This window comes from Botryllus schlosseri, chromosome 13, assembly GCF_051294905.1.
Source record: "Botryllus schlosseri isolate E-star chromosome 13, Bs_hap1, whole genome shotgun sequence".
In the NCBI taxonomy this organism is placed as follows: Eukaryota; Metazoa; Chordata; class Ascidiacea; order Stolidobranchia; family Styelidae; genus Botryllus; species Botryllus schlosseri.
This window is the reverse complement of record NC_137248.1, coordinates 1587715-1612315: the sequence shown is the minus strand read 5'-3', so window position 1 is coordinate 1612315 and position 24601 is coordinate 1587715. Positions and strand designations below refer to the sequence as shown.

Below are 24601 nucleotides of genomic sequence, written 5' to 3'. Positions count from 1 at the left end.
TTTTCTATACTATCTTCTTTACTTTCATTCAGTGTGCATGCCTCCTCTTTACATCACCTAGGCTATGGTGGGTGTCAGATTCCATAGACTACTCCTTGTCGCTTCGACATCTTCCTGTCTTTTCATTGTATCGCATTTTTTGTGGTGTATTGAACTGATAAAATTGCTAATAAACCAATGATTATGAATACACTCTGGTAATGACTCATATTCTTTTAAATTTCATGCGAGAACTGAAAAATAACTTCGGCTAAAACGTTGCTGTCGGTTTTTTTCTTTTAAAATCAAAGTCCATTCTTATAGTATCGTAATGTTCAAAATCTCGGCTGCAGTGCGTCAAGCGTTGACATCTGGTGAAAAAGGAAGAGGGGCCCTTCATCAGGTTTTCGTTTAAGAGCCCTCTACTTAACGATGACGATGTTTTTTCACCTACGACCGATGTCCACCGGGTTGCCAGTAAACTCGCCCCAAAGTAAATTCGGCCCGTCGAATTCGGCAGAACAGTTACAATACCATTATCTAACCTGAACCCTAACCCTAATCCTAACCTAACCCTAATCCTAACCTAACCTAACCCTAATCCTAACTTAACCCTAATCCTAACCTAACCCTAACCCTAACCTAACCTAACCCTAACCTAACCCTAATCCTAACCATAACGCTAATCCTAACCCTAAACCTAACCCCTAACCTCCAAATCACTTGATAATATTATAATTATGTAATATAATACACATTATTAGTTATTAGTTATTAGTAGGTTTAGGGTTAGGATTAGCGTTAGGGTTAGGATTAGGGTTAGGTTAGGGTTAGGATTAGGGTTAGGTTAGGTTAGGATTAGGGTTAGGTTAGGATTAGGTTTAGGATTAGGGTTAGGTTAGGATTAGGATTAGGATTAGGGTTAGGGTTAGGTTAGGTTAGGATTAGGGTTAGGTTAGAATTAGGGTTGGGATTAGTGTTAGGGTTCAGGTTAGATAATATTATAATTAAGTAATATAATACACATTATTAGTTCGTAATACAATTTCACAGAATGTTCTCCGAGGGCCGAATACACCGATTGAATTCGGCTGTCGGTAAATTCGGCCCCGTAAACATCGGCATATTATACAATATACATATATATATTTATACGCATACCCTGTTCTCCAAATCACTTGATAATAATATAATTATGAAATTAATTCACATTAATAGTTGGTAATACATTTTTATAAAAAGTTCTCCGAGGGCAGAATTGACCGAGAAACCAGTGAATTGACCGGTGAATTCGGCCGTCGGTAAATTCGGTCCCCGTGAATATCCGCGCTATCTCCCGTGATTACGCGATCTACGCATACCCTGACATCCAAATCACTTAATAATAGTATAATTATGTAATTAATTCATGTTAACGGTTGGTAATACATTTTAATACAATATTCTCGGTGGGCCGAATTTACTGATGTAATGGCCGAATTTGCCTGGGCCGAATTTACTTTGGGGCGAGTTTACTGGCAACCGTCCACCGCACCACCGGTATACAGTATGGATTTGTTTTGTTTGCCCTTGGATTTGCCTCTATATTTTCACGAATTATGTACGAACAATGACATTGGAAAACGTTAAAGTGATCTTCGTCAAGCTACATAGATCTCTATAGTCAAGCCAAGAAAGATCCATAATTCATTAATTGTGAGGAATAGTCTCAATGGTCTTCTAATTTTTATTGACTGAGAATTTAGGCGTTTTGTTGTCCTTTGTAGGCCTTCGTGTTTTAGAAAGCTAAAAAATCTGAATCCGAAAGTGATTCACTGCTCAAGTTGCATGCCTACCCAGTACCGGTAACCTAAGGTCTTGCAAACTGTACCTGCTAGTGCAAGTAAATGCTGCCGTGATGCAATTATGAATTGCATATGAACTTGGCCCAGTTCATTTTGTTACTAATAGCATCATTTCAGCACACCACAAGTTTGCGATGCAAGGAAAGATAGAAAGGAGTCTATGAATAGTATTTTAATCATCGTGGCCAAGAATATGTAAATATAGAGGTCTATGCGCCTTAAATGAAAAGTAATAGAAGATAACATAGAAGAGCATGCTAGGTCGATACGATATATCAGATCGTGGTCACGGAATCTCGAGGGCTGACCAGTTGATAGAGTTCTCGTAATAAATGCATTTTACGAGCGAAAGGAGACTCCTACATACGGCTATCAAAGATGTAGTACCAGTGCCACCATTCTAATCATGCAAGACTGCGAGTCGTGATTTGAAGTGCGATAGGTATTGCATAGGGAAAATCACATCGAGCAGTGTGGATAAATAGCATGCTTTCAACCTCGGATTAATATATTTAGGGCTGGGCTTCGCGTCGAGTGTTCAAGTATCAATTGTTATGACGTCAATATATGCACCTTTTATGAGACCGCAAAAAAGATTGAGCCAGTTCTATCACTATAAAGATAATTTCCTATTTTTTCGACCATCTATTTCGTTGCATTTTGTGACAATGCTCTCTGGGTTGATGATAACTTCAGGTATATGTCATCTCCAGCAATGTGCGTATAGCTTTTTACTACGTGTTTCGTATGCTACATACGACCAATCGAGGTTTTTCCACAGTGGATAATATCGAAACTATAATTCTCGTTTATAGTAAATTAAATCTTAGAGGTAAGAGCGTCCGATGAGTACTCGAATCATTGTGTCCAGCCTAATCATGTTGTCATATAATTGTATGAATTCTAATTAATCATCGTGAACATTCATTTTCAGCGCACCATTTTACGTTTTTGTGGAACCATTACTTCTAAGCGATTTAGAAATATATTTGAAGATGTTGCGGCTGGCCCATTCCAATTCCGTGAGTTGATTATGTGTTATTCATCTCGAATAGCGGGGGTTGTGTGCACCGTTAAAATCCATTAGCTAAGAACAATTAGTCTAATAGCAATACTTGGACAACTAGGAAATGTCCAGCTTTTCCAAATTACATTAGAATTAGAATTATAGCTACAGTGTTTTCCAAATTGGACTAGAATTATAATTATAGATAAATAGTTTTTTTCCAAATTAGATTAAATTAAAGCAACACATTCACAAATTAGATCAGATTTACTGAATTCGCGAACACTGGTAAGTTGAATCGTATCAAATCGTGTGGTTCATTCTCACCAGACATGGGGTGATTACTTCATGAATGTAATCGATTGCGATTACGATTACTTATGAATCACGCGTTTACGATTACGATTACAGCAAAATCTGCGAGTAGTCGATTACGATTACGATTACTTTGGAAAAGTAATCACGATTACTCACGATTACATTCATTTTGCTTCTGAGAAGTTATCTTTGGAAGACAACAATGCGATGAAAAGCCCTCATGAGAGAAGGTCTTTATTTTTAAATGAGAAATAATGACGTCATTTCCTGTGTATGACATAATATACCATTGCATGATTCACACAGAAATAGGCATTTCGGTGCCAGCCAATACCGCGCCGCAACACACCAAGACATGCTACATTGGCCGAAACATTATGTATTTGTCCATTGTCCATAGCCGCGCTGGATGGTCGCGAAGAATAGTCTTCTCAATCTCAGCCCCACAATACAAATGCCACTGGGGGCACTCACTGAGGAAAATGATGAACCACGTGCATAAATGACTATTTTTGGTTTCGCCTCACGAAAGTTTTTCGTTTAGTTTTCTTTTCGTCTGCTACGTTTGGGCGACTCCAATATCTGTTGACTATATAGCAGACAGGAGGTCACGAGTTAACAACATACAATAAAGTTATAGTCGTAATTTATGTGCCTAAATATTCGCGCTTGGCGCGACTTGACAGCAAATGCACAGCGGATCCATCGCATCAAATCGTGTTTTCCAGCCCGGTCTTTAAGGGGGGACTGGGGGACTTCGCCCGCCACAAGCTTTATTGATCGCCTTATGGGGAGCACAAGATCACCATTTGTGAGAATGGCGGTGGCGAAGTGCTGTTGCGGTACTGATTCTAGCTGAAATCCACGCTAACATGGTGTGTAAGCGGATGGCTAGTGGCATATCCGAACGATGAGTATAAAATTGCGAATGAACACTTGTAGCCCGTTTTAAGTAGGGCCGTATGAGAATATGATAAGGTAAACATCAACTTCTGACTGCAATCCACTTAATACAGATATTTCGATCTGCCGTTACACGAGTAACGGAAAATAACGGCTCGGTTATGATTTTTTTTATCAGCAGTCTGGTTTTAATGCTTCGATGTAGAAATTGTCATGTTTAATTTGACGGGTACAAAATTTCAAATCGTTGTCCATTGTATAATTGTATATACGTAAATAGGCCTACCGCTCGCCAATCAGCTACGGTCAGATTGCGTTTACCTAAGCATGACAAAACATCAATACATTGTACAATGTACAATTTGTACATACGGTACTATTCGAAACTAGGCCGAGTGGTGATTATTGTCCTGCTGCGAGGTAGTGGCGTGTGCAGTGTAATAATCAGTGCAGTGACATTATCCACAGCGGGTGTTCTTACAATCACAGTACTACATTTACATCGAATATCTATTTACTACGTGCGGATAATGGGAGACATTCATACACTTGGGGGCGCCAAAACCTCGTCCTAGTGATCCATTGCTTACATTGGATACCGAAAGAAACGTCGTCTTGATTTGTTGTCTTTTGACATCCCTTGCGTAGCTGGTTGGAGGTCAAGTGCCCCTACACGGTAAAGGATGACCTAATAACACCTTAAAAGTATTTTCCATATTTGATGATTGCTGCAGATGGCTGTTATCTGAAGAAAAATCACAGATGGTATGCCCAAGTACAAGGCCAAAAATGACTTGCGCTTGTATGAAACTATATGTTGTTTTATGCATACATTTCGTAATGTGCAGATGGAAAATATAGAGTTTGACCCATAATTTGTTCCTAAATTTAGGATTCTGAAGTTGCAAAAGTTCTACGAAATGTATTGGCGTCCTTTTTTGGTGGTCAAGATTGTGTCACCGCAAGACGAAAAACTGAAAACTGCTGAATGCAATGTAGCTTTGAATACGATTTTTTTGAGCAAAACCGTTCATGCCGTCGTGGTGATTATTGTTATTTCCAAATTCCATGATTCTTTCTGTTGATTACGTAGTCTACCTATATATTGGGAGTTTTTATGTATCTCGTTCAGTAAATGAAAACAAAACTTGCGTCTAGACTCTAGGTAGTGATATGTTTTCTGTTCAGTCATCAAATCCAGTACAGTGATATTCCGGTTTATTATGGTGGCATCAATATTGAAGTGGGAGCAAGAAAATTCATGCAACACTAATAGTAATCAATCATTATCACTAACCAAGTCTGCTTCAGCAAACACAAAATAATAAAAGCATCAAATGCTGTTATGTAGGACTATATCAAAGTATGTCTTTCCTAAATTTAAAAATCATAAAGCAGATAAAGACTATTTCATTTTTCAAATGCAAGAGATTGTAAGGCAAGACATTTTGAATGATTTTGAATGTCCTTGCATACCCAATAACCCTTTCAAGGTGTACATGTTTTGAGGAGATGGAGTAATCCTCTACCCGCTGTTCCTGAGAGAGCTGAATCATCCCTTTCATCAAAGTAGGGGTGTTGATTTTCACATCGAATGGTGCAAACAATCCTTGCAGTAGGTATCCTTTATCAGCCATGATGCTGTCGCCCTTTTCAAACATTGCTCTGGATTCGGCCAGCAACTCATATTGATCAATAATGCTGCGGTTACTAACGGATCCACCATAGCAGTCACTTATGAAGGAGACAGCACCCGTGGGTGCATCACCAATTAATACTTCTATGGTATTTCCATTCTTTCAAGTGGAGAATGTAACAGACTGTGCAGTGTGCATGGATATCAGATGGCTTCTCAATTGGGATTTCTGTTGAGTCAATAATTATCTCGTTGATGGATATAGTTTTTTAAATCATCTGGCATGGGATCCAATATTACTTGTTTTGAAGGCGAAATTAGTAATTTTGATAATAAACAGTACATATGCTTGATCCAAGCAAGCATTAATGATGCGGGAAGCTGTTGATTCTGAAACAATACCAAGCAATTGATGATCAAGATATTCGTAATTGATAAGTGTCAGAAAAAACTTGCTCTTCATTTGAACACAACGTACAGGTGTACTCCAATAGATGAACATCGTACATTGCAATGTCCTTTAAAAGCAGAAACTGTTTGATGTCATCAAATCCAGTAAAGTACCATGCACTGCTTTCTTATCATCCTTGATATTTTCTAAGCTAAAAGCTGGCATTTAAGCACCTAGTTGGCACTGAATGCCCATATTTTCCGAGTCTGTTTCAAATTTCTGGTCACTTTGTGTTCCAGAATGAATTATTTCAGTAGGTTCTGGTGTAAATGGGTTCGAATTGTTTGTCTTCCTGACAGTTTTTAGTGGCGTTCTTTTATCATGCTGAAAGACTGATGGGACTGCCTCCTGTCTTTCAAGTTTTATGTTCGGCTCATATAATCACTTGGAAGAAAATGACCATAGCAAGCAATGTCTCTGCCCTCTGCCCAATGTCTCTGTCCAAAGCTGTTTCGTTTTGGAGTTTGATCTATTAATTGCTGCTCTCCATTTCATCAGCTTCCCTGGTGACGTAGGAATCAAATGACCACCAATCCGACTCGTGCAACCAGGTACACAGCAATATCGTGTCATTTTATAATGTAGATAGATGATAATACAGTCTATTAAAATGAAATATATATGTCACTCAGCCGAGCTAATATTCAAACATCACTCTCTGGAAATGAAATATCGGTACACGAAGTAACCTGACAATTCATAAATTGCACTGAACTCAATCATCAGTCGTAAATATGTTCAAACTCCGTACATACAAGACATTAATTCTGTTACCCGAATCCAAAAGGCAGTGGCTGACCTGGTTTCTAGCGAATATAGCTGTAAGTTTTGTTTGTTTACTACGGACGATAGGGCGTGGTGTTGGCGCCCCAAGTGGTGTGTGAATGTCTCCCATTCGTTCCGCAATCAAGAACCAAACTAATACTTGTGACGCAATAATGAGTATAGAGGCGTTCGAAAACCCGACATTTCTGCTATCCAAAACCTGTTTTAAATCACACTCTTCGTTGCTCAATGCTCATGAATGTTCATTGTTCTGTTTATGTCATGGGCATTGCACAAATGAAAAGTAATCGTTCTTTCACAAAGAAATCGATTAGATATGTGAAGTAGTCGATTACGATTACTTCGGATTTTTTTCGAATGTAATCGATTGCGATTGCGATTACTTGGAAATGCTGTAATCGTCGTAATCGATTACGATTACTAATCACGATTACCCCATGTCTGATTCTCACAAGCACGAGACTGGCAAATGTCTGCGCAGCAAGCTTGGCTCGTTTCTTACTATACGGTTCTCCTGTAGCGTTTTTCAGGGAACCAGAAATTAGATTAGAATTAGAGCAAAGAAACATTTGATAAAATTAGATTACAGTTAGATTACCCGCCATTTCGCTCTTTGGACAACCATGGCCTATACTAAGAACATGCGACAATCAGAATTCTAAAGTTATACGAGTCTGGTAACGACATCGTAAACTTAACGACGTTAACTGATATCACAATGCTATGTAGCTTTTGACTGCGTCAATTTGTTTCGAATGCGATAGCTAGAGTGAAGTCCAATCAGTTTAATTACCAATTCATCCCCACAGGGCCTGCATTGGTAATTAGCCGTGAATGTGCTCCACATTGTCGAAACACTGATTGATGACGTTGACTTCTGTATAGAATCATAGCTGTTGTTATACTATCATGACTAAGCCTTCGGGGTATACGGGTCCAGAATTGCAACAAGCGATAACATGATTATGGTCATAGCTTCTGTTTTCGACTGACTCTCCTCAATTGCGAAATTACGGTGTTTCAAAATTCGAACCTTGGTAAAGTCTTTGTTACGCAAAGCAATATTAACATAAACAAATTGGTCCACTGTAATTATTTAGACTTTTCGAAGTACAGAACTGCAATATTGCAGCAAACGATACGTTCATATTGCCAAATTTATTCCACTCGAAGCTTTTCGACTGGCTCTCTGGCAATATGAACGTATTGTTTGCTGCAATACTGTAATTATTATATATATGATAATAGTCAACAGCTTCTTGGAGGTACAGAACTGCAATACACAATTGAATGATGAAATTGAAATTGAAATTGAAATTGAAATGAACCCGAACATTTTCGGCTGACACTCGTCAGGGGTAATCGTCAGTAGCTATTCTTTCCAATCCCCAACACCATCGCTGCCTACTCGACTGGAATGGAATCATTACAAATAAACGCTCGATTCAGATTCGAGTATTTGCATCATTTTCCCCACGCCAAGTTACTACCCAGTAGGGCTGTAGTACAGTAGCCTATTCATGGTGATCCCAAAGCCTATTTTGAAGATGTCATTTGACTTTACCTGATGTTTTATTTTTCACGCAATCCAATCACACGTGCCAAGAAACGTATTATCGGTGCGATTCCTTCAACTAGACGAGCTCGGAGGTGCAAACAAACGTTGGCGAAAGTAAGTTTTGTTGTTTTTCACTGTCTCTCATCGCAGCTGAGTTTTATAGATCCCGACAAAGACTCACACTGATCAAATCGGCAAAGACACGTCACAATCCATGAAGTCGGCAGAAAGCTAATTCAGGAATATCACTGTAATCACTTCCAGATCCTACCATACATCATCATCATCATTGGGTTATTAGCAATTTTTATCAGTTCAATACACCACAAAATGCGATACAATGGAAAGATAGGAAGGTGTCGAAGCGACTTGGAGTAGTCTATGGCAGTGCTCTTCAACCTTTTTCGACGTGGTACACCCTTTTTACGTTTGCTCAAAACTCGTACACCCCTGTTCATTAGGGGTCTTCAAAAATGACTTTTTTCTCAAATCGTACTGGCTACTTGATAAAATTGTTAGGTTACCTAACTTAAGCCTACACACCAAATTTGGTTCAATTCCAACCAGTATCCGCATTGCTACGGGAGAAGAAAGTTTCTATTCGTTACATAAAAATAAATAACGAAAAATTTAAAAATTTTCTGTTCACCCCATGAAATTATTACGTTGTCTATAAAAAACGATGTTCTTCAACTTTGGTTCAATTCCAAACAGTAGAAGCGGAGTTACTGCCGTCAAAAAATTTGGATATGAATAAAATAGTATTTGGTCACAGAGTCTATTCGCAGCCAGTTAGGCCGCCCGCCACGCAAATTGGAATTTATTTCGTGTCAGCCCCAAAACAGCATGGCATTACGAACGATAATCAACCTAAATGTGACAGTATTGGGGAGAGTGTAGGAAAGCTGCTGCTGCAGAAGCGGTAATTCAGATCAGCGATGATAGCAGGCGCACCAGCCTATCCTGCGTATCAGGCCTGCGCCCCACCATTGCGCAATGCGCAGTCAATAGTAGCACATGGGCTGCAAGAGGTGTATCAGTACCCTCAGATCGTATGCCGCTATACACAGTCTATTGTCGCTAATTTGCATCACTAATACCAAAATACAAAATTGCAAATGTATGTCGAAATATTGGACATAAAATCGGCATTTTAAAACAAAAGGGTTTCGATTTCAACATGGAAGCTGTTTCGACCCTGGCTGGCTACGTCACTTCATTTATGTGCATTGCGGTATTTATTAACGTCAGGTAGGAAGTACCGATTCAAGAAGTTTGAGCTATCGCGGCGGTTTCCTCAAAAATCACTAAAAGACAAATGACTAGCCGAACACATGTTTGTTAACTGCATACTTTCCAACACCAAACGGAACCATTGGTCTATTGCCGACGGCTAAATGAATAGAAATATTTGCTTATGACATCACAATCAAGCGGTGTACAGTATTACACTTGAGATAACATCGTACCATATTGCTCATTAACCCGTGCGTCAACCTGTACTGACCCATAAACCTGCCTTTGTGCTAGCTAGCCATCGGCTCATTGTACACCCCATCCGAGTGGTACACCCTTTTCAAATTCTGGTACACACTAGGGTGTACGACAACCCCGGTTGAAGAGCACTGGTCTATGGAATCAGACATCCACCTTGACCTAGGCGATGTAAAGAGGAGGCATGCACACTGAATGAAAAGTGAAGAAGATAGTATAGGAAAAAGCAAGCAACATGAAATGGTGGCATGTCATGGAAGGCGAGATCGATAGGTCAGTCGTGGTCCGGAAATCTTGACGATGGACTAGTATAGTACATTCCTTCTTGTCTGAACTGATTGCCGTGAGGACGTAGAAATAATGCTGTCTAAAAACTATAATGTGCATCTCTTAACATCGACTATATCAGGAGGTCTTCCGCCTGAATACACAAATACACACTCTGCAGCTTTGGCTGTGATACGACCAATCGAGGTTTCAAGACTTCCACAGTGGAAAAAACGTATTAAAACTATACGATTCCCGTTGATAATATAACTCCTAGTAGTAATCATTGTACCAAGCCGTACATATTTTGTACTGTTTAACTGTAGGGCTCACCGAGGATCGAACAGAACCTACAACCGGTATGCTCCTACAATGAGTGGGATCCTCTCGAAGAAGTCATAGTAGGAAGGGTGGAGAATGCTTGCATTCCAAATTTTAGCATTGAAGTCAAGGTCAGTGTTATCGAATATCAATCACATAACACGTTTCAGTAGCGCAACAACAGACATAGTCGGTAACGGAGTATTTGTGTGGTTCAATTCACTTATTGCATTGTTTGAGCCAATCATACAATCAATCGGCGTTTCAATGGCGAGCTGAAGTCTTGTAGTTACTTTGCGGATGAGACTTCATGATTGATTCATGTTGTAGCATTATTGTCGCGTACATACGTGCGTTCGTTCCTTCGTATTCCATCTGTTCTTATTCTGTTCTAATTTGCCAAGCTTGATTTGAATTAATATTGTCGTGTTTGATTCGGAGTTGTACATTTTAGTTAATTGACGGCCACCTATACCTACAGTTTTTGCGTGGTTCTAGTTCTAGTTACGCATTTAAATAAAAATTAAGATGCAGTAGGCTATGATGTTCTTGCAGTTGTTGCTAGCTCATAGTCATCACCACTGAAATGGCATAGCCAGCGATAGTTTTTAGGGGTCGAAACTCCTCCCATATCAAACTTGGACTGATGTTAATGTGCGGAAAGTCGATCCGATCCGATAAAATGAAATTTAATAACTTGCTTCGGAATTGAATGTAGTTCGAATTGTCCTGGTTAGTTACGTCGTTCGTTCTAGTTGTAGTTGCTAGTTTTGTAAAGTGAGTAACTGTAGTTCTAGTTCTGGTTACGAGTTTCGAAACGTGAGGAGTTCTAGTTGTAGTTGCGAGTTTTGAAAAGTGAGTTGTTTTAGTTCTTGTTGTGAGTTTTGAACACGTAGTAGTTCTAGTTCTAGTCGTAGCTACTAGTTTTAAAAAGTGACTAGTTCTCGTTCTAGTTGTGAGTTTTGAAAAATTAGTACTAATTCTAGTTCAAGTTGCAGTTGGAAGTTTTGACGAATTAGTAGTTCTAGTTCTAGTCCTAGTGGCGAGTTTGAAAAAGTGAGTAGTTCAGTATATTGTAAAAGTCATTCGCTCTCTGTAGTCCTTCACACTTCTGTTGTGTCCGCATCAATAACAATCTCTCAAGTTAGTACATTATATGCAGTAGCGCGATTCTTCCAGGCAAACACGCCAGAAGAGCAGTGGGAGTTCTTCAAGGCAAATGCAGGGAAGCAATTTCCACAAGGACACGTTCGGAAAGCTGTCGCAGAGATCGAGGAATTATGTAACATTCTGCGGCACGAAGGCGTGATAGTTCGCCGCCCAGACATCGTGGACTGGTCGAAGGAATATCAGACCACCGACTTCAAATCAAAAGGTGACATTTGATCCCAGAGTTGAACTAGGAAATTTTGTTCTTTTCCGGATAAGATTAGAATTAGGATTATAGCCTCACAGCTTTTTTCCTAACTAGACGAGAAGTACTGCAACAAACCCGAATATTTCCGGCTGACACTCGCCAGGGGTAATCGTCAGCAACTACAGTAGTAGACAATTCAAAATAGCATTGTACGTCAACAATCGTACCGTATCCAGGTTTATACAGCGCCATGCCGCGCGATATACTGATCGTGATCGGCGACGAGATTATCGAGGCCCCCATGGCTTGGAGATCGCGATTTTTCGAATACCGAGCCTACCGCTCTTTGATCAAAGAATATTTCAAAAATGGCGCAAAATGGACTACGGCGCCGAAACCGGAAATGTCGGACAAGCTCTACGACCAGGTAAGCGATGAAACTCTGAATCTGCACCGTTCTGCCTGCGGTTTGTGGACCGTCTCCGTAATTGATAATATCAGTTCAATCACACACATAGCAGAGTATATTACAGTGGACCTGTTCAGTATGGCTGTTCAAAAATAACTTTTTTGAAAAAAAATTTCCTACTATTTGATAAAATTGTTAGGTTCCTAAAAAAGCAATGCACAACGAATTTGGTTTATTTGCCGGTTTCTTGATCGGTAGGTCGTGGGTTCGATCCCCGGGATCTACCGGGATAGCACGGAGGGGTGGTGTAAGACTTAGTATGCCTTACACAAGGTTGTATTTGCATCTTCCTTGTCCAGCGGTATACGCAAATCATGCATGCATGGTATGCATGTGGCCCTCTCTAGGGCGTAACACTCGAATTATGTGCCAGAATTATCCTATGGAGAGCATAGAAGATCGTCACAGGCTCGCGAGTCAAGGCAAGTTCGTGACAACCGAGCACGAGCCGTGTTTCGACGCCGCGGATTTCATGAGAGTCGGGAAAGACATATTCGCACAAAGAAGTCAGGTGATTCAGAGGTCGTCACAGTGTGTTTTTTTCGCAAAGCAGAGAGATCGCGTGTCACGAAGCCGTCCAGGCCTATGTGCATTAAGGTTGTTCAAAAATTACTTTCTTCTTCAAATTTTACTGGCTATTCGATAGAATCATTTTAAGTTTACATTACATTATAGAATTTCAGATTTTGTGAATTTTCTTCAATTATTTATACAGATACCCACCGTAAATACTATTATTCCAAATACGGAATTCGAATTTGAAGAAAAAAGCAATTTTTGAACAATCCTATAATCGACACCTGTTACTAGCAACTAAAACTGTTGACCCCGCAACTAAATCTACTCTTTCTGAAATTGTTACTTCTTCTTGCATTTTCGTTGAAATCTACTACGTTTCTTTTACTCTACTTGAGTAGCAACGCTGGCTATATTGACCACTTCCGAACACAGCTACTATGTCAATTACTGAATATCTATCTTCTAGGTCACGAATCTGATGGGTATAGAATGGATGAGGCGGCATTTAGCACCAACCTTCGACGTGCATCAAATCTCATTCAAAGACCCAAACCCGATGCATATCGACGCCACCTTCAACGTAATCGGCCCTGGACTGGTCCTCACTAACCCGGACCGGCCGTGCAATCAAGTAGGGTAGATCCCTCCTTTCATTTTTCCATTTAATATTTATTCCAGATGCAATTCACAGCTGGATATGTTCCGGAGATCTGGATGGAAATTGATCACGCCGCCGCGACCCACCATGCCAGACTGTAAGTGCGGAATTAATGAGATTCAGTCATATACAGTCGAATCTGCTGCTTAATTCAGACACCGGATCACCTGTACGACCGCTTTATTCGGCCAAAACACTCGGGAACAGAGCAAAACTAACTATTGCACGTAACAAATCCCGTTAATTCGGACACAGGCTACCAATTACTATCGTTAGGTCGACACAATAAACAATACTTCGTTTTAACACAAGATGAGTGGTTATGGTGAAAGAATGACGATCCATGCAGTAGCAATCGGCAATGACATCATATAAGGGCTTACTCGCCTACTAAAGCATTGTGTTTTGTGAATTTAGCCTTCAGTTAGCGTAGTTAGCTTATGTTCAATAAATGACTTTATGCCCGACTAGAAGCTCTTTGATTTTCATTTCCATTTTGTGTTGTGTGGTGCAATTCATTTATTATGCAACAGTACAGCATGTTTGATGCGCTGTCTGCCTTCACGCGCGACCACGAAACGAACCATTGATTTTCCGCTTAATTCGCCCCAAAGTGAGCGGAACCAAAGTGTCCGAATTAAGCGGATTCGGCTGTATAATTTTCTCAACTAAAACGTCATGTCATGCTTTCATAAACCTTACGTGTATCACAAATCGTGGAATATTCCGAGTATGTGTTCAATTTCAGCGCATCCTCTGTGGATGTCATCGAAATGGCTGAGCATGAACGTGCTGATGCTGGACGAGAAGCGAGTGGTTTGTGACGCGAACGAGAAACCGATTATTAAGATGTTTGAAAACCTAGGTGAGTTATCAGATCCGTTATCCTGATGGAAATCAATGTGTCTGAATTCATAACTTCAGGTATCCGAGCAGTGACTGCGAATATTCGGTTCGCGAACTCGTTCGGGGGAGGCTTTCATTGTTGGACGTGTGACGTGCGACGCAGGGGTGAACTGAAGTCGTATTTCTGAACTCGAAAGCGAATTCCGGTGCATGCGAAGGAAACTTGTGTAGAAATATTTGATTGCTATAAATATAAAAACGCTTGTATGTGTCTATACGGTTGACCTGGCGCTGTGGTGAAGGGCGAGTATGGTTCAATAAATGGATTTCAACAAAGTCAGCTTGTCCGGACTTGTGGTCGGCAGAATTATGTGCCCGAATGATTAGGTTCTGAATTGAGTGTTAGGTGTCTACATCACGTATTATTTGGCATTTTTTTCGATTATGGCTAGACCTATTCCAATATTGCACTTTGTTGCATTGCCTTCGGTTGATCACGCGTCATTTCCACCAACGCACGTAGTTACGTGTTACGCGTTACGTGCCACGTAACGCACGTAGCAACCCGTGTGGCCCGCCAGGGGATTCTGGAAATTAATTATAATACCACGAAAAATGAATTACCCAGGAAAGTTATCATGAACTTGCAAGGCCAACCGAAAATTTGACTAACCTCACCGCGAAATGTGGAACATTGATGACTAAAGTATCAGTTCTGACGCAATGGTGTAGCCATGGGGTCAGCCGCATGTTCGTATATGACCAAAAAGTAGAATATTTTGTGGCAGATATATTTGATTTCTTCCTTTTAGTAGTAGTGCTCTCTCCTGAAATAATTTTAAAAAAACAGTAGTAAAAAACTCGTCTCTCATTGGAACTAACACTCGATTCATATTCGAGAACTCAAATTATTGTTCCCAGCCCTCGCCAAGACTTAGGAAGGAAGGAGTCAAAACATCTAAGAATAATAGCACCGTTGGATTGTAATTTCTGACACATCACACCGTCATTACAACCGACCCAATAGCGGGTTTCGAAAGCCTATATTGGCAAAGGTCTCTGTGCGGAAAACAGAAACCGTCGATTTGCATAATAATAATATAATGACGCTGGTCAACAAGTGTTTATCATGTATAGATGCGCTGAATGAATAATAACACTTCAAATCTAGTTTCAAGTGACCAGTTTATTTCGCTTGCGTGTCGGCCAAGTCGATTTTTCCTAAATGTGATGATGACATCGTTAATTGGGTGCGAGATATAATAGCTGCTGTAAGAATCTAATATAAATATATATAAATCAAATAGCTATCAATCAATGCATTGCATACTTTTAGGCTTACCATATTTTGGAAATCTAAAAAGAGGACACTTTTTCAGAAATTTCAGACTTGCAAAACCGGAGAAGAATTCTCAAAAACCGGTGAATTTTTCCCACTTTGTGATCGGTTGACTAAAAAAAAAAATACCCGCCGGAGCTTCACTTCTGTTCAAATTTGCGGCATAGCCTATCACTCGCAATTTGCTCTGAATCTGACCTAAATTTTCAAAAAAGAGGACAAAATCTCAAAAAAGAGGACAAAAGGGCGTCCTCCGAGGACACTTTAAAAAAAAGTCAAAAAAGAGGACAAACCCTCTTAAAAGAGGACGTATGGTAAGCCTACATACTTTGGTACTGCGCGTCATGCGAAAGGCTGGTATCGTAGCCTGCGATGTAGCCTACCCTATGGATAAATAAGGTAGCTGTTTGATTTACATGCTTTGGATTTGACGATAATGCAGAATGTCAGAAATGCGATATACAGCATTCATTAAACCGCGGTTGTCGGGTACACATTACCATGGTAATACTATGCTTGAAACAATCACGACGAAACCACATAGTAATCAACTAATCATGCTCTTGCTAAGATCTTATATCAGTGGTTCTCAACCGGTGTGCCGCGGCACACTAGTGTGCCAATTGGACTGCTCAGGTGTGCCGCGAGCAGATGTGGTAAACTATGTCGAAGTATAACAAAAATCCAAATTTTGAGTGTGTCATTGTTGATTTTTCAATTTATTTTACCCGATCAAGACACGCGATGCACAATCCGATGCAGTGAACAGATATAAGGATGTCGAGGCGACCGTATAGTTACAGTATCTCCATCAATCTGACATCCCCAGTAGGTCATGAATTGGGTCTTTCTCTGGTCTATGTAATTTATTGTAAGCAACTGAGCACTGCAAAGGGGCAGAGCATCTAATATATCCGCGACGCTTCGTAACTTGCTTCTGCACTGCCATGAATCAAACTGAGGCCTCCACCGTCAATGGGTGTGATACGCTAGTTTGCCCATGCCCACACATAGTAGCTTTTAGGACGGTGATAACTAAACTCGGGCAATTGGACCGTGATATGAGGTGTGGCCAAAGTGTTCACCTTTATAGTTGTCCTCCATCAGAGCCCACGACCGCCTACGTTGGAGACGCTTAATACGAGCCTAAAACTGATTATATCGATGCTTTTTTTTGTTTCCTGTTTTCTGTTGCCCTTTTTATTTTATTTTATCTAATTGAAAAGTCGATATATATACATCAGAGCCGGAGGCAGAACATGGACATGACGCAGGTTGATGACCTTGTTCTGTTTCTATTTGTAGTCGTATTCTTGCCATCTCTTCGTCATCGAAGATCAATTTACACCATGCCGATATTACTTATTTTGGTTCCTGAGATGCCAACTTATAGCACGGCCCCCTTTCTGTAAGACACTGCTTTTGCAGATCGGGGGACGAGTAGGAGCCTCCAACACCTAGTAAGGCATTCTCACCATCGAGAAATGAACTCATTCGGCACGTTTTCAAATTAGAATTGCCAACATAGCCATTCACATTGCGATTGTTTGGTAGCGTGGCACCACTGCCGGTAAAATGTAGGCTCGGGGCGCAACGTTATGTTGCAGGCGACAAATTCGAGAATTGGGAAGTGAAAGTTGATCAATTTATATCAGTTACAAATTTCCCCGCCGCAGAGGTTTATTATCCCGGTTTGTACGAACTACAATTGAACTGCGGGTGGCTGCCAGTAACAGTATAGAGGTATACTATCCTCGCAGGTGCTATTACACGATCTGCGTGGAAATGCGTTTGGCACGCCTCTAAATTTGTTAGTGGCGATCGTGATTTTACTCTTCGATGCGACGGTTAATTACATCGACAATGCGGTAGTGGGCAAACTTTATTGTGAAGCCAATCTTATGAAATTAAGCTCAGCCTAAAGTTTAAACGAGATCTCAGCAGGCCAGTCATGTGGTAACAGAGGTAATAGCTGCGATAATTCAAAACCTCACACGGAAGCGGAGAAAGTTCTTCTACCGGCCTGCAATGAAATTGTAACAAAATGTTTGGGAACAATTGAAAACGATTCCCATGTCAAATGATATCGTTCGTAGACGTATTTGTGAGATGTCCGCAATGATCAAAGAAAACTCTAGCAGAGAAAAGCCCACTTGAGTGCTCTGAAAAGGTAGAAGTAGGGTACTTCGTCAGTGACCACCTCTGTAAGACTATGGTTGCTGTTATACGCATTCTGGTAGTTAGCCTATGTGCCATGAGCCAAAAGAGTGCAGGACCACTGTGCTAGTGTGCCGCGAACTATTTTTCATTTTCAAAGTGTGCCGCGAGGTCAAAAAGGTTGAGAACCACTGTCTTATATGATCACTGCAGTCGTACTGAACAAGAGTGAGGGCGAAATCTTTCTGATCCTATCGGCATTGACGGAGTAAACGGGTTTGTACAATGTATATTAGTAGCATAGTTAGGCTAACATTTTGCATTAGATTATGTAAGTCATAACATGCTATATTGTCGGCAGTTACTCAGCAGATATGATGTATTTGAATGTTCAGTTCAGTCATCAGCAAGAGAGCATTTTGGTTATAGCACCGCTCAACGGACTATCGATAAATCTGGTTTCATTCGACCTGTGTAACTAACCAGTGTAAAGGTCACAATGCTCATATAAAACTACTGGTTCCCATCAAAGTTGGAGTAATTGTTATTGATAGGAATTACAATTTTGGCCTTTGTAATTGTACTTATAGATTTTTCTCTTCGATTGCATTTGAAGTCGTCAAATTTGAAATGTGTTTTGGGATGAAATAAGCGAGCGACTCGTAGAGCACACGTTTTTAATTCGACCGGAGTTCACAATTTTAGCGATATCATCCGCTGCCTGCATTTGGATAGACAATTCAGACATCTCGTTATCGCCAAAAAATCTGCCTTCGACAGACGCATTCCGTAGGCCTGGCCTTGCTTTCATGAAATGCAACTTATAGTTGTATAGTATAGGCCTATGTACTGTTGGTTTATTCCACAAGTTACACGTATACTATCGAGAATAAGCACTAGACATATTTAGTCGCCAGAAATACTACCCACAATTTAATTGAATGTAGGGCGTAGGCCTACTTTGAGTAATCGCAACTGTGGATTTCGTATATTATTGTAGGCTGATTGCGATATTTGGCGTTAAATCATATGATCATAGCCTTTTATAAAGGCTATGGTGTGACTACCTCAACTCTGGTTCCCAACGTGGCGACCCTGACGATCTTTTAATGCTAATCACGCCAAGCAATAACAAAGCTACCAGCAAGCTGCTGTAAAATTTGAAAATACTTTTATTTATAAATTTTCATACGAGGTACCTATTCACACAGTTAGCCGTCGGTTGAGAGTAAAACAATGGGCCGGGACAGCTAGTCGTTAATAAGCTAAACCATCTTGTAGCAGATTTGGCAACTAGAAAATCTTCAACTTCTCTAAACTAGATTACAATTATAATTAGAGCTGCACAGGTTTTTTCCAAATTAGATTTAAATGAGAATTACAGAATTCACGAAAACTAGGAAATTAAATCAAGCTCAGTTCATATCAAATCATTATTCAATCTCGAGCATGAGAGTGACAAATGTATGTACATTGTACACCATGCTTCGCTCGCTTCACACTATACAGTTCTGTAGCATTTTCAGGAAAATGGGAGCGTAGGACCATTTCACAAATTAGATCAGAGTTGCAATGCCGGCATTTTTGCTCCAATTAGTCTCAATTGACAACTAGTATTATCGTGTAGGTCTAGATCAGTGGTTCGCCACGTGGGCGATATCGCCCCCCAGGGGGCGATTTGGCGGTCTAGGGGGGCGAAAATGACGAAGGGGGCGATAGGGGGGCGAAAATGGACAAAGGGGGCGATGGGGGGCGAAAATAGCGAAGGGGGCGATGACGCGTCAAAACAGCTGACCTTTTTTTTTAGTCAACCCACGGAAATTTAGTTACAAAAGTGTCAAATTAGGCTTCGAGCAGTAAAGTTGACCTTAAAAATGTGGGGGGCGATGATCGGTGTTGAGCTCGAAAAAGGTTGGGAACCACTGGTCTAGATGATCTCATCGTCAGGATCCCAAATAAGTTCGCCGAAAAACTGTCTCTTTTCAGTATAGGATTTTAAAAGTAAGATTGCAGAGTGCCCTTTCTTCTCACGTCACAAGTCCAACAGTGGAAGCCACCTCCCAGTGAGTACGCGAAGCGAATATCCACCTTGATGGTTTTGATTCCTGAAACACATAACAGCATCAGTATAAAATAAATGGTGTTAGTTATTGACGAATTTTCGGATGTTGGCATGCATTGAATCGCGGAGGTGGTCAGTAAGAAGTATTACTACTTGTTGGAGGTACTCTATAGTAGATCTTACAGTAGTTTCTATACAGTCCACATTCAAGTCGAAATACACCAATCTCTACTGAATGAATACTAGTCAGCCTTCAAAATTGCAGGACCTCGTTCTGACTTTCACTTTCATCACTATAGTCGTTTTATGTTATTATTTCTTTCAATCCAGTGTACATTCCTCTTCTTTACATCGCCTAGGCCCAGGTGGGTGTCTGCATGATTTCAAAGACTACTCCAAGTCGTTTCGACACCTTCCTATCTTTTCATTGTATCGCAGTTTTGTGGTGATTTGAAATGATGAAAATATTAATAAAACTGATACTGAACTGAACATATTTTCAAAATTTAGCTCAATTTGCTGTGGCATTAGCCATTTTGCGTTAGTCACGACTTCGTACGTGACTTCTCAAATCAGATGCACTTTTTGAAATTACTTACTTACACCAGAACTTTTCAAATCTTCACTTTCTACTTCCGCTTGAAGCATTTTTAAACGTCTTAATAATTGCCCCTTCTATTTGTAATTGAGTAAAATCTTACGACATTACTTCTGCGTAGACCTGCATACCGAGGATGTCTATTATGGCGACCTCTGATCGCAGATCCTTTAACTGATTTGCGATATTTTTAAGTACGATATTTTGGCGATAAAGTAAAATCAGCCCGTTGCCCACGATTTTTAATGCATGTACTAGTGTCAACATACCTAGACTTTCAAACATCTTGATTGTCGGGAGCTCGTTAGCGTCACAAACGACGCGATTTTCATCCAACATGAGGACGTTCATCGACAGCCACTTGGATGAAAGCCACATTGGGTGAGCTGAAAACGAATCACATGATTTCATAATATGCAAGTCTATGAAATATGGATTGCCGAGAAAATTATGCAGTGACCAAGTTTAGCGCATATCTATTACAAAATCATCGTCGAAATACAAGGAGCCACACAACTACGTACTGCGAGCAGACTTGGACAAGCAAATAGTTCTATATGTCTTTAGAATAATTAAATCGAATTGCTGATAATATAGTTCCTAGATTTCCTGAAAATGCTACAGAAGAACTGAATAGTGCGAAAAGGGCCAAGCTTGTTGTACAGACATTTGCCATTATCGTGCTTATGATAATGAGCTCTAATTTGATACGAAGTGAATATGATTTTTGTTGTGCTGGTTGCGAATTTGGAATTTAATTCAATGTGCATGTCTTTGCGAATTCAGCAATTCTAATTCTCATCTAATTTGCCAAAAAATGAAGATTTTCTAGTCCAACTCTATCTCCGAAGCCCGAAGGTGAAATATGAATGTCAAACATCACTCTTAAAACAACTTCAGACGGCGCGGCACCCATCTCTTTTAACGTCCTGCTCGGCCACACAACCTCGCAGCATCATGAATTTGATACTTACAGTCCGAAAGAGTTGGATGCGGACATTCTACGATCTTCCATCCGGCTTTTTTGAATATATCCAACTAAACAAAAGTAACGAGAAACGCATAATAGTGAAATTGTTTGCTCCCAAAATCTCAATCACTCGACGATCTCAAACACAGTGCGAGTGTGGTCGTGAAAACCTTAAAACTATAGGCGTGAGCACAATGATTAACTTGCATCTGAATCAAATATTAACTGTTATGATTCGAGGCAAATAATTTTTCGAGTCCTGGAATTACACGCTCCGCGCCACTGATGGTTAATTTGTCAACGAGAATCATAGTTTTCATATAAAGTTACGCACGTTATTGGAAATGACATGCATATCTGTGAAGTGGCGATCAACCGACAGCATTGTCAAAAAGTGCAATGAAATACGCATGGTCGAAAGAATACATACTATCTTCAGTGTGATGTAGAGCTGGCATTATATTCTTTGTGGGTGTGTAAAAGGTACATATTTGCCACCTATCTATACCGCTACCAACCCATCTACAAGTGTAAAATGTATAGGAATTAAAAAGTCTTCGATTCATGTATAAACTCACAAGAGAGTTTATGTCCTGTCTGTATCAATCCCAAGTGTATTCTTTCACAAGTTAAGATCATAATCCAAATTCCTAAAACACCTTACGTTCAAGCACGGCCTGTCCGGGTTTGATATCGCGAGCCCTGGCCCGATCAAGTTAAATGTTGCGTCGATATGAACAGGGTTGGCGTCCTTGAAATAGAGCTGATGTACGCGATATTCAGGCTCCAGATGCCTTTTCATCCAATCGATCCCTGCTTGGTTGGTGACCTGCGTATTACAGGCACAGGTGGTCAATGTATATTGTATAGTCAGTGTTATAAAGTGGAAGTAACATCATAAATTTATACTCGGGTACAAATACAATACGCTATTTCAAAGATATGCCGAATCTACTTGGCAGGAGGTGTTAGGTTGTTAGGTTGTCGTGATTCATCGGCGTGGTAAAGCTTATTTGAGCACTGTGAAAAAGTAGAGGCACTTCGATAATGACCAAGGGAAGTTCAGAAATAAATTTTTCTTCTGAATTCGGGGTTTCACTGATCACATTGTTAGGTTGCCTAAAAACTAAACGTTGCCTACCAAATTTGGCTCGATTTCACCTGGTAGATGCGAACGCTTGAACGTTTTGAACAACCCTACCGGTTACCAACCACAGATAACAGTATGCCACCAATCATTGAAAAACTTCACTTGTTCAAGATTTGCGACACCAAATTAGCCACTTTTTTCATAAAATCCTCTATAGCCTATTGTACGAATAGCCTAACGGTATCGACTCACTTGACTTCTCTGTGCGAAAATATCTTTTCCCGCTCTAGCGAAGTCGGCGGCCTCAAACGCCGGTTCCGCATCAGTGGTGACGAACTTGCCCGAAAGAACCAAGTCCCTTCGTTTTTCGAAATCGTCGACTGGGAATTCCTGAGTTGCAAGAGTATCAAAAACTAAATCAATGGTTATGAATTTTACTGTATAGCATGCCTTGGATAGAGATGCTGCATTGGATCAGTCGTTCCAATGCCCATTGAAATTAATAAATCACTTAATCTGGTACTTTTATAATCCATCTAATGCAGTTAGACCCACGTGGGCCACGCGGGAAGTGAGTCTATAAGCAGAACAGCAAATGTGAATTTATTAACGAAATGTACTTGAAGTCAACGAAACATTTGTGGTGTAACAAAGTTGTCCACAAGTTCTTTGAACTGCTGCATGAACCGCTGCATGTCGGACTTAGTAACCCTTGGTAAAGAATGCACGTGACCATCAGTTTGCTCGCAAATGTATGTAGACAGGGGGGGCATTTTATCAGTCAAGAACGGAAAATGTCTGCGGGTCACTCAAAACTCCGTCGCGGACAAAATACGTCGGGCCGGACGGGATTTTGAGCGGCTCGCAGATAGTTTCTACCATAAACGTGAAATTCTAATCTGAAAGTATTGACAAAGTTTATGCGTCACTCAATGAATCCCAGTTTGCCAACCTGAGAAAGATGTTCATGAAACTACTTGTTCAACGCGCATTTGCGAGCAAACATTTTCGACGATGATCTTCAACAAGACAGGGCTGCGCTTCAACCTATCTGATGTTGACGTGCAGGCTTTACTAAGGGTTTCTACATCCCATGCAGGCACTCAGATTTTCGAGAACTTGAAAACAACTCTGTTCGACATCGGATATCTGATTGACCTCAACAGGTATTGAAGTAGGCCTGCATTAGGTTAATAGATTCATTAAATACTGTTTTTGGTCTCTATGTTAAACTTGACTTATTCCTTGTATAGCTGGATAAATACTCTATTAATGTATTGATTCTCTAATCCGGTCCGCCAAGTACTTCATTTTCCCATGTCAGGCCCGCCTACCAGAGAAGTTGCCCGCCCCTGGTAGACATGATTTCAATTATACCTGATCGTATAACGCGTCGGTCATGAGCGGCTTCGGCGCCGCGGTCCATTTGGCCCCTTTATTGAAATACTCTTGAACTAGTTTGCGGTAGGTGCGGTACTCGAAGAACCTCGATCGCCACGACATTGGGGCTTCGATGATTTCGTCTCCAACCACGAGCAGGACGTCCCGAGGCATAGCTCCGTACATACCTGCCATTGATTTAACATTTCAGCCATTGTCCGAACAAAATGTAATTAAATAGTATATTGACTCAGAATCGAATCACTCAGGTATTCGATTCCGTCCAGCCATACTGCTATTGATATAGCCCCCACTGCGCTGATGCTCACCTCTCGATTTGAAGTCTGGCGTTTCGTATTCTTTCGACCAATCGACAACATCAGGGCGGCGCACGGTGACGCCTTCCCCCCGCAGAACGTTGCAAAATTCCTCGATCTGCTCAATCGCTTTCGCTAGGTGTTCACGAGGAAAGCTCGTGCCTCCGCGCTGATGGAAGAACTCCCAACGGTCTTGAGACGTGATGGCCTGTCAGTGACTTCAGTTTATATATCTAGTTTTTTCTTTATTTAAAGAGCTTCTTGGAGGAGCAGAAC

The 24601-nt window shown here is 40.6% G+C and overlaps 3 protein-coding genes across 9 annotated transcripts in view; 2 read left to right on the top strand and 1 right to left on the bottom strand.

The window, feature by feature from the left end:
• Positions 1 to 24601, top strand: part of LOC145454808 (solute carrier family 15 member 2-like) — a 383011-nt gene that overhangs the window by 155277 nt on the left and 203133 nt on the right. The gene's annotated exons all lie outside the window — the stretch shown is intronic.
• Positions 1 to 24601, bottom strand: part of LOC145454817 (glycine amidinotransferase, mitochondrial-like) — a 73854-nt gene that overhangs the window by 46765 nt on the left and 2488 nt on the right. The window contains exons 4-11 of one of the 4 annotated variants that reach the window (XR_013920235.1): positions 24338 to 24533; positions 24006 to 24196; positions 22881 to 23018; positions 22203 to 22367; positions 21543 to 21606; positions 20838 to 20954; positions 19829 to 20013; positions 19058 to 19219 (exon numbers count right to left, since the gene is read on the bottom strand). Coding sequence is in view for 1 of the 4 variants with exons in the window: in XM_080332809.1 (XP_080188935.1) it covers positions 19904 to 20013; positions 20838 to 20954; positions 21543 to 21606; positions 22203 to 22367; positions 22881 to 23018; positions 24006 to 24196; positions 24338 to 24533 (981 nt within the window). In the remaining 3 variants the exon portion in view is untranslated. Of the gene's footprint in view, positions 1 to 19057; positions 20014 to 20837; positions 20955 to 21542; positions 21607 to 22202; positions 22368 to 22880; positions 23019 to 24005; positions 24197 to 24337; positions 24534 to 24601 lie in introns of those variants that run through there. The other 3 variants (XR_013920236.1, XR_013920234.1, XM_080332809.1) reach the window with 3 other exon arrangements.
• Positions 2632 to 14687, top strand: LOC145454813 (glycine amidinotransferase, mitochondrial-like). 4 transcript variants are annotated; one of them, XM_080332804.1, is made up of 11 exons: positions 2762 to 2845; positions 3454 to 3641; positions 8530 to 8595; positions 10569 to 10694; positions 11743 to 11938; positions 12157 to 12347; positions 12763 to 12900; positions 13375 to 13539; positions 13600 to 13663; positions 14315 to 14431; positions 14491 to 14687. In XM_080332804.1, exons 2-11 carry the CDS (start codon positions 3525 to 3527, stop codon positions 14598 to 14600), a joined length of 1290 nt encoding a protein of 429 aa, XP_080188930.1. In that variant the 5' UTR covers positions 2762 to 2845; positions 3454 to 3524; the 3' UTR covers positions 14601 to 14687. The 4 variants fall into 4 exon arrangements, with proteins under 4 accessions (XP_080188932.1, XP_080188930.1, XP_080188929.1 ...); XM_080332806.1 differs by lacking the exon at positions 3454 to 3641 and having other exon boundaries at positions 2632 to 2845; XM_080332803.1 differs by lacking the exon at positions 2762 to 2845 and having other exon boundaries at positions 3161 to 3641.

Bases quoted from the DNA above. Each gene is read 5' to 3' on its own strand.
- LOC145454813 (XM_080332803.1), top strand. From the start codon at position 3,402: ATGACGTCATTTCCTGTGTATGACATAATATACCATTGCATGATTCAC. The intron at 13,664-14,314 runs GTAAGTGCGGAA...GTTCAATTTCAG, and splicing joins GCGACCCACCATGCCAGACT to CGCATCCTCTGTGGATGTCA. The intron at 14,432-14,490 runs GTGAGTTATCAG...TCATAACTTCAG, and splicing joins TAAGATGTTTGAAAACCTAG to GTATCCGAGCAGTGACTGCG.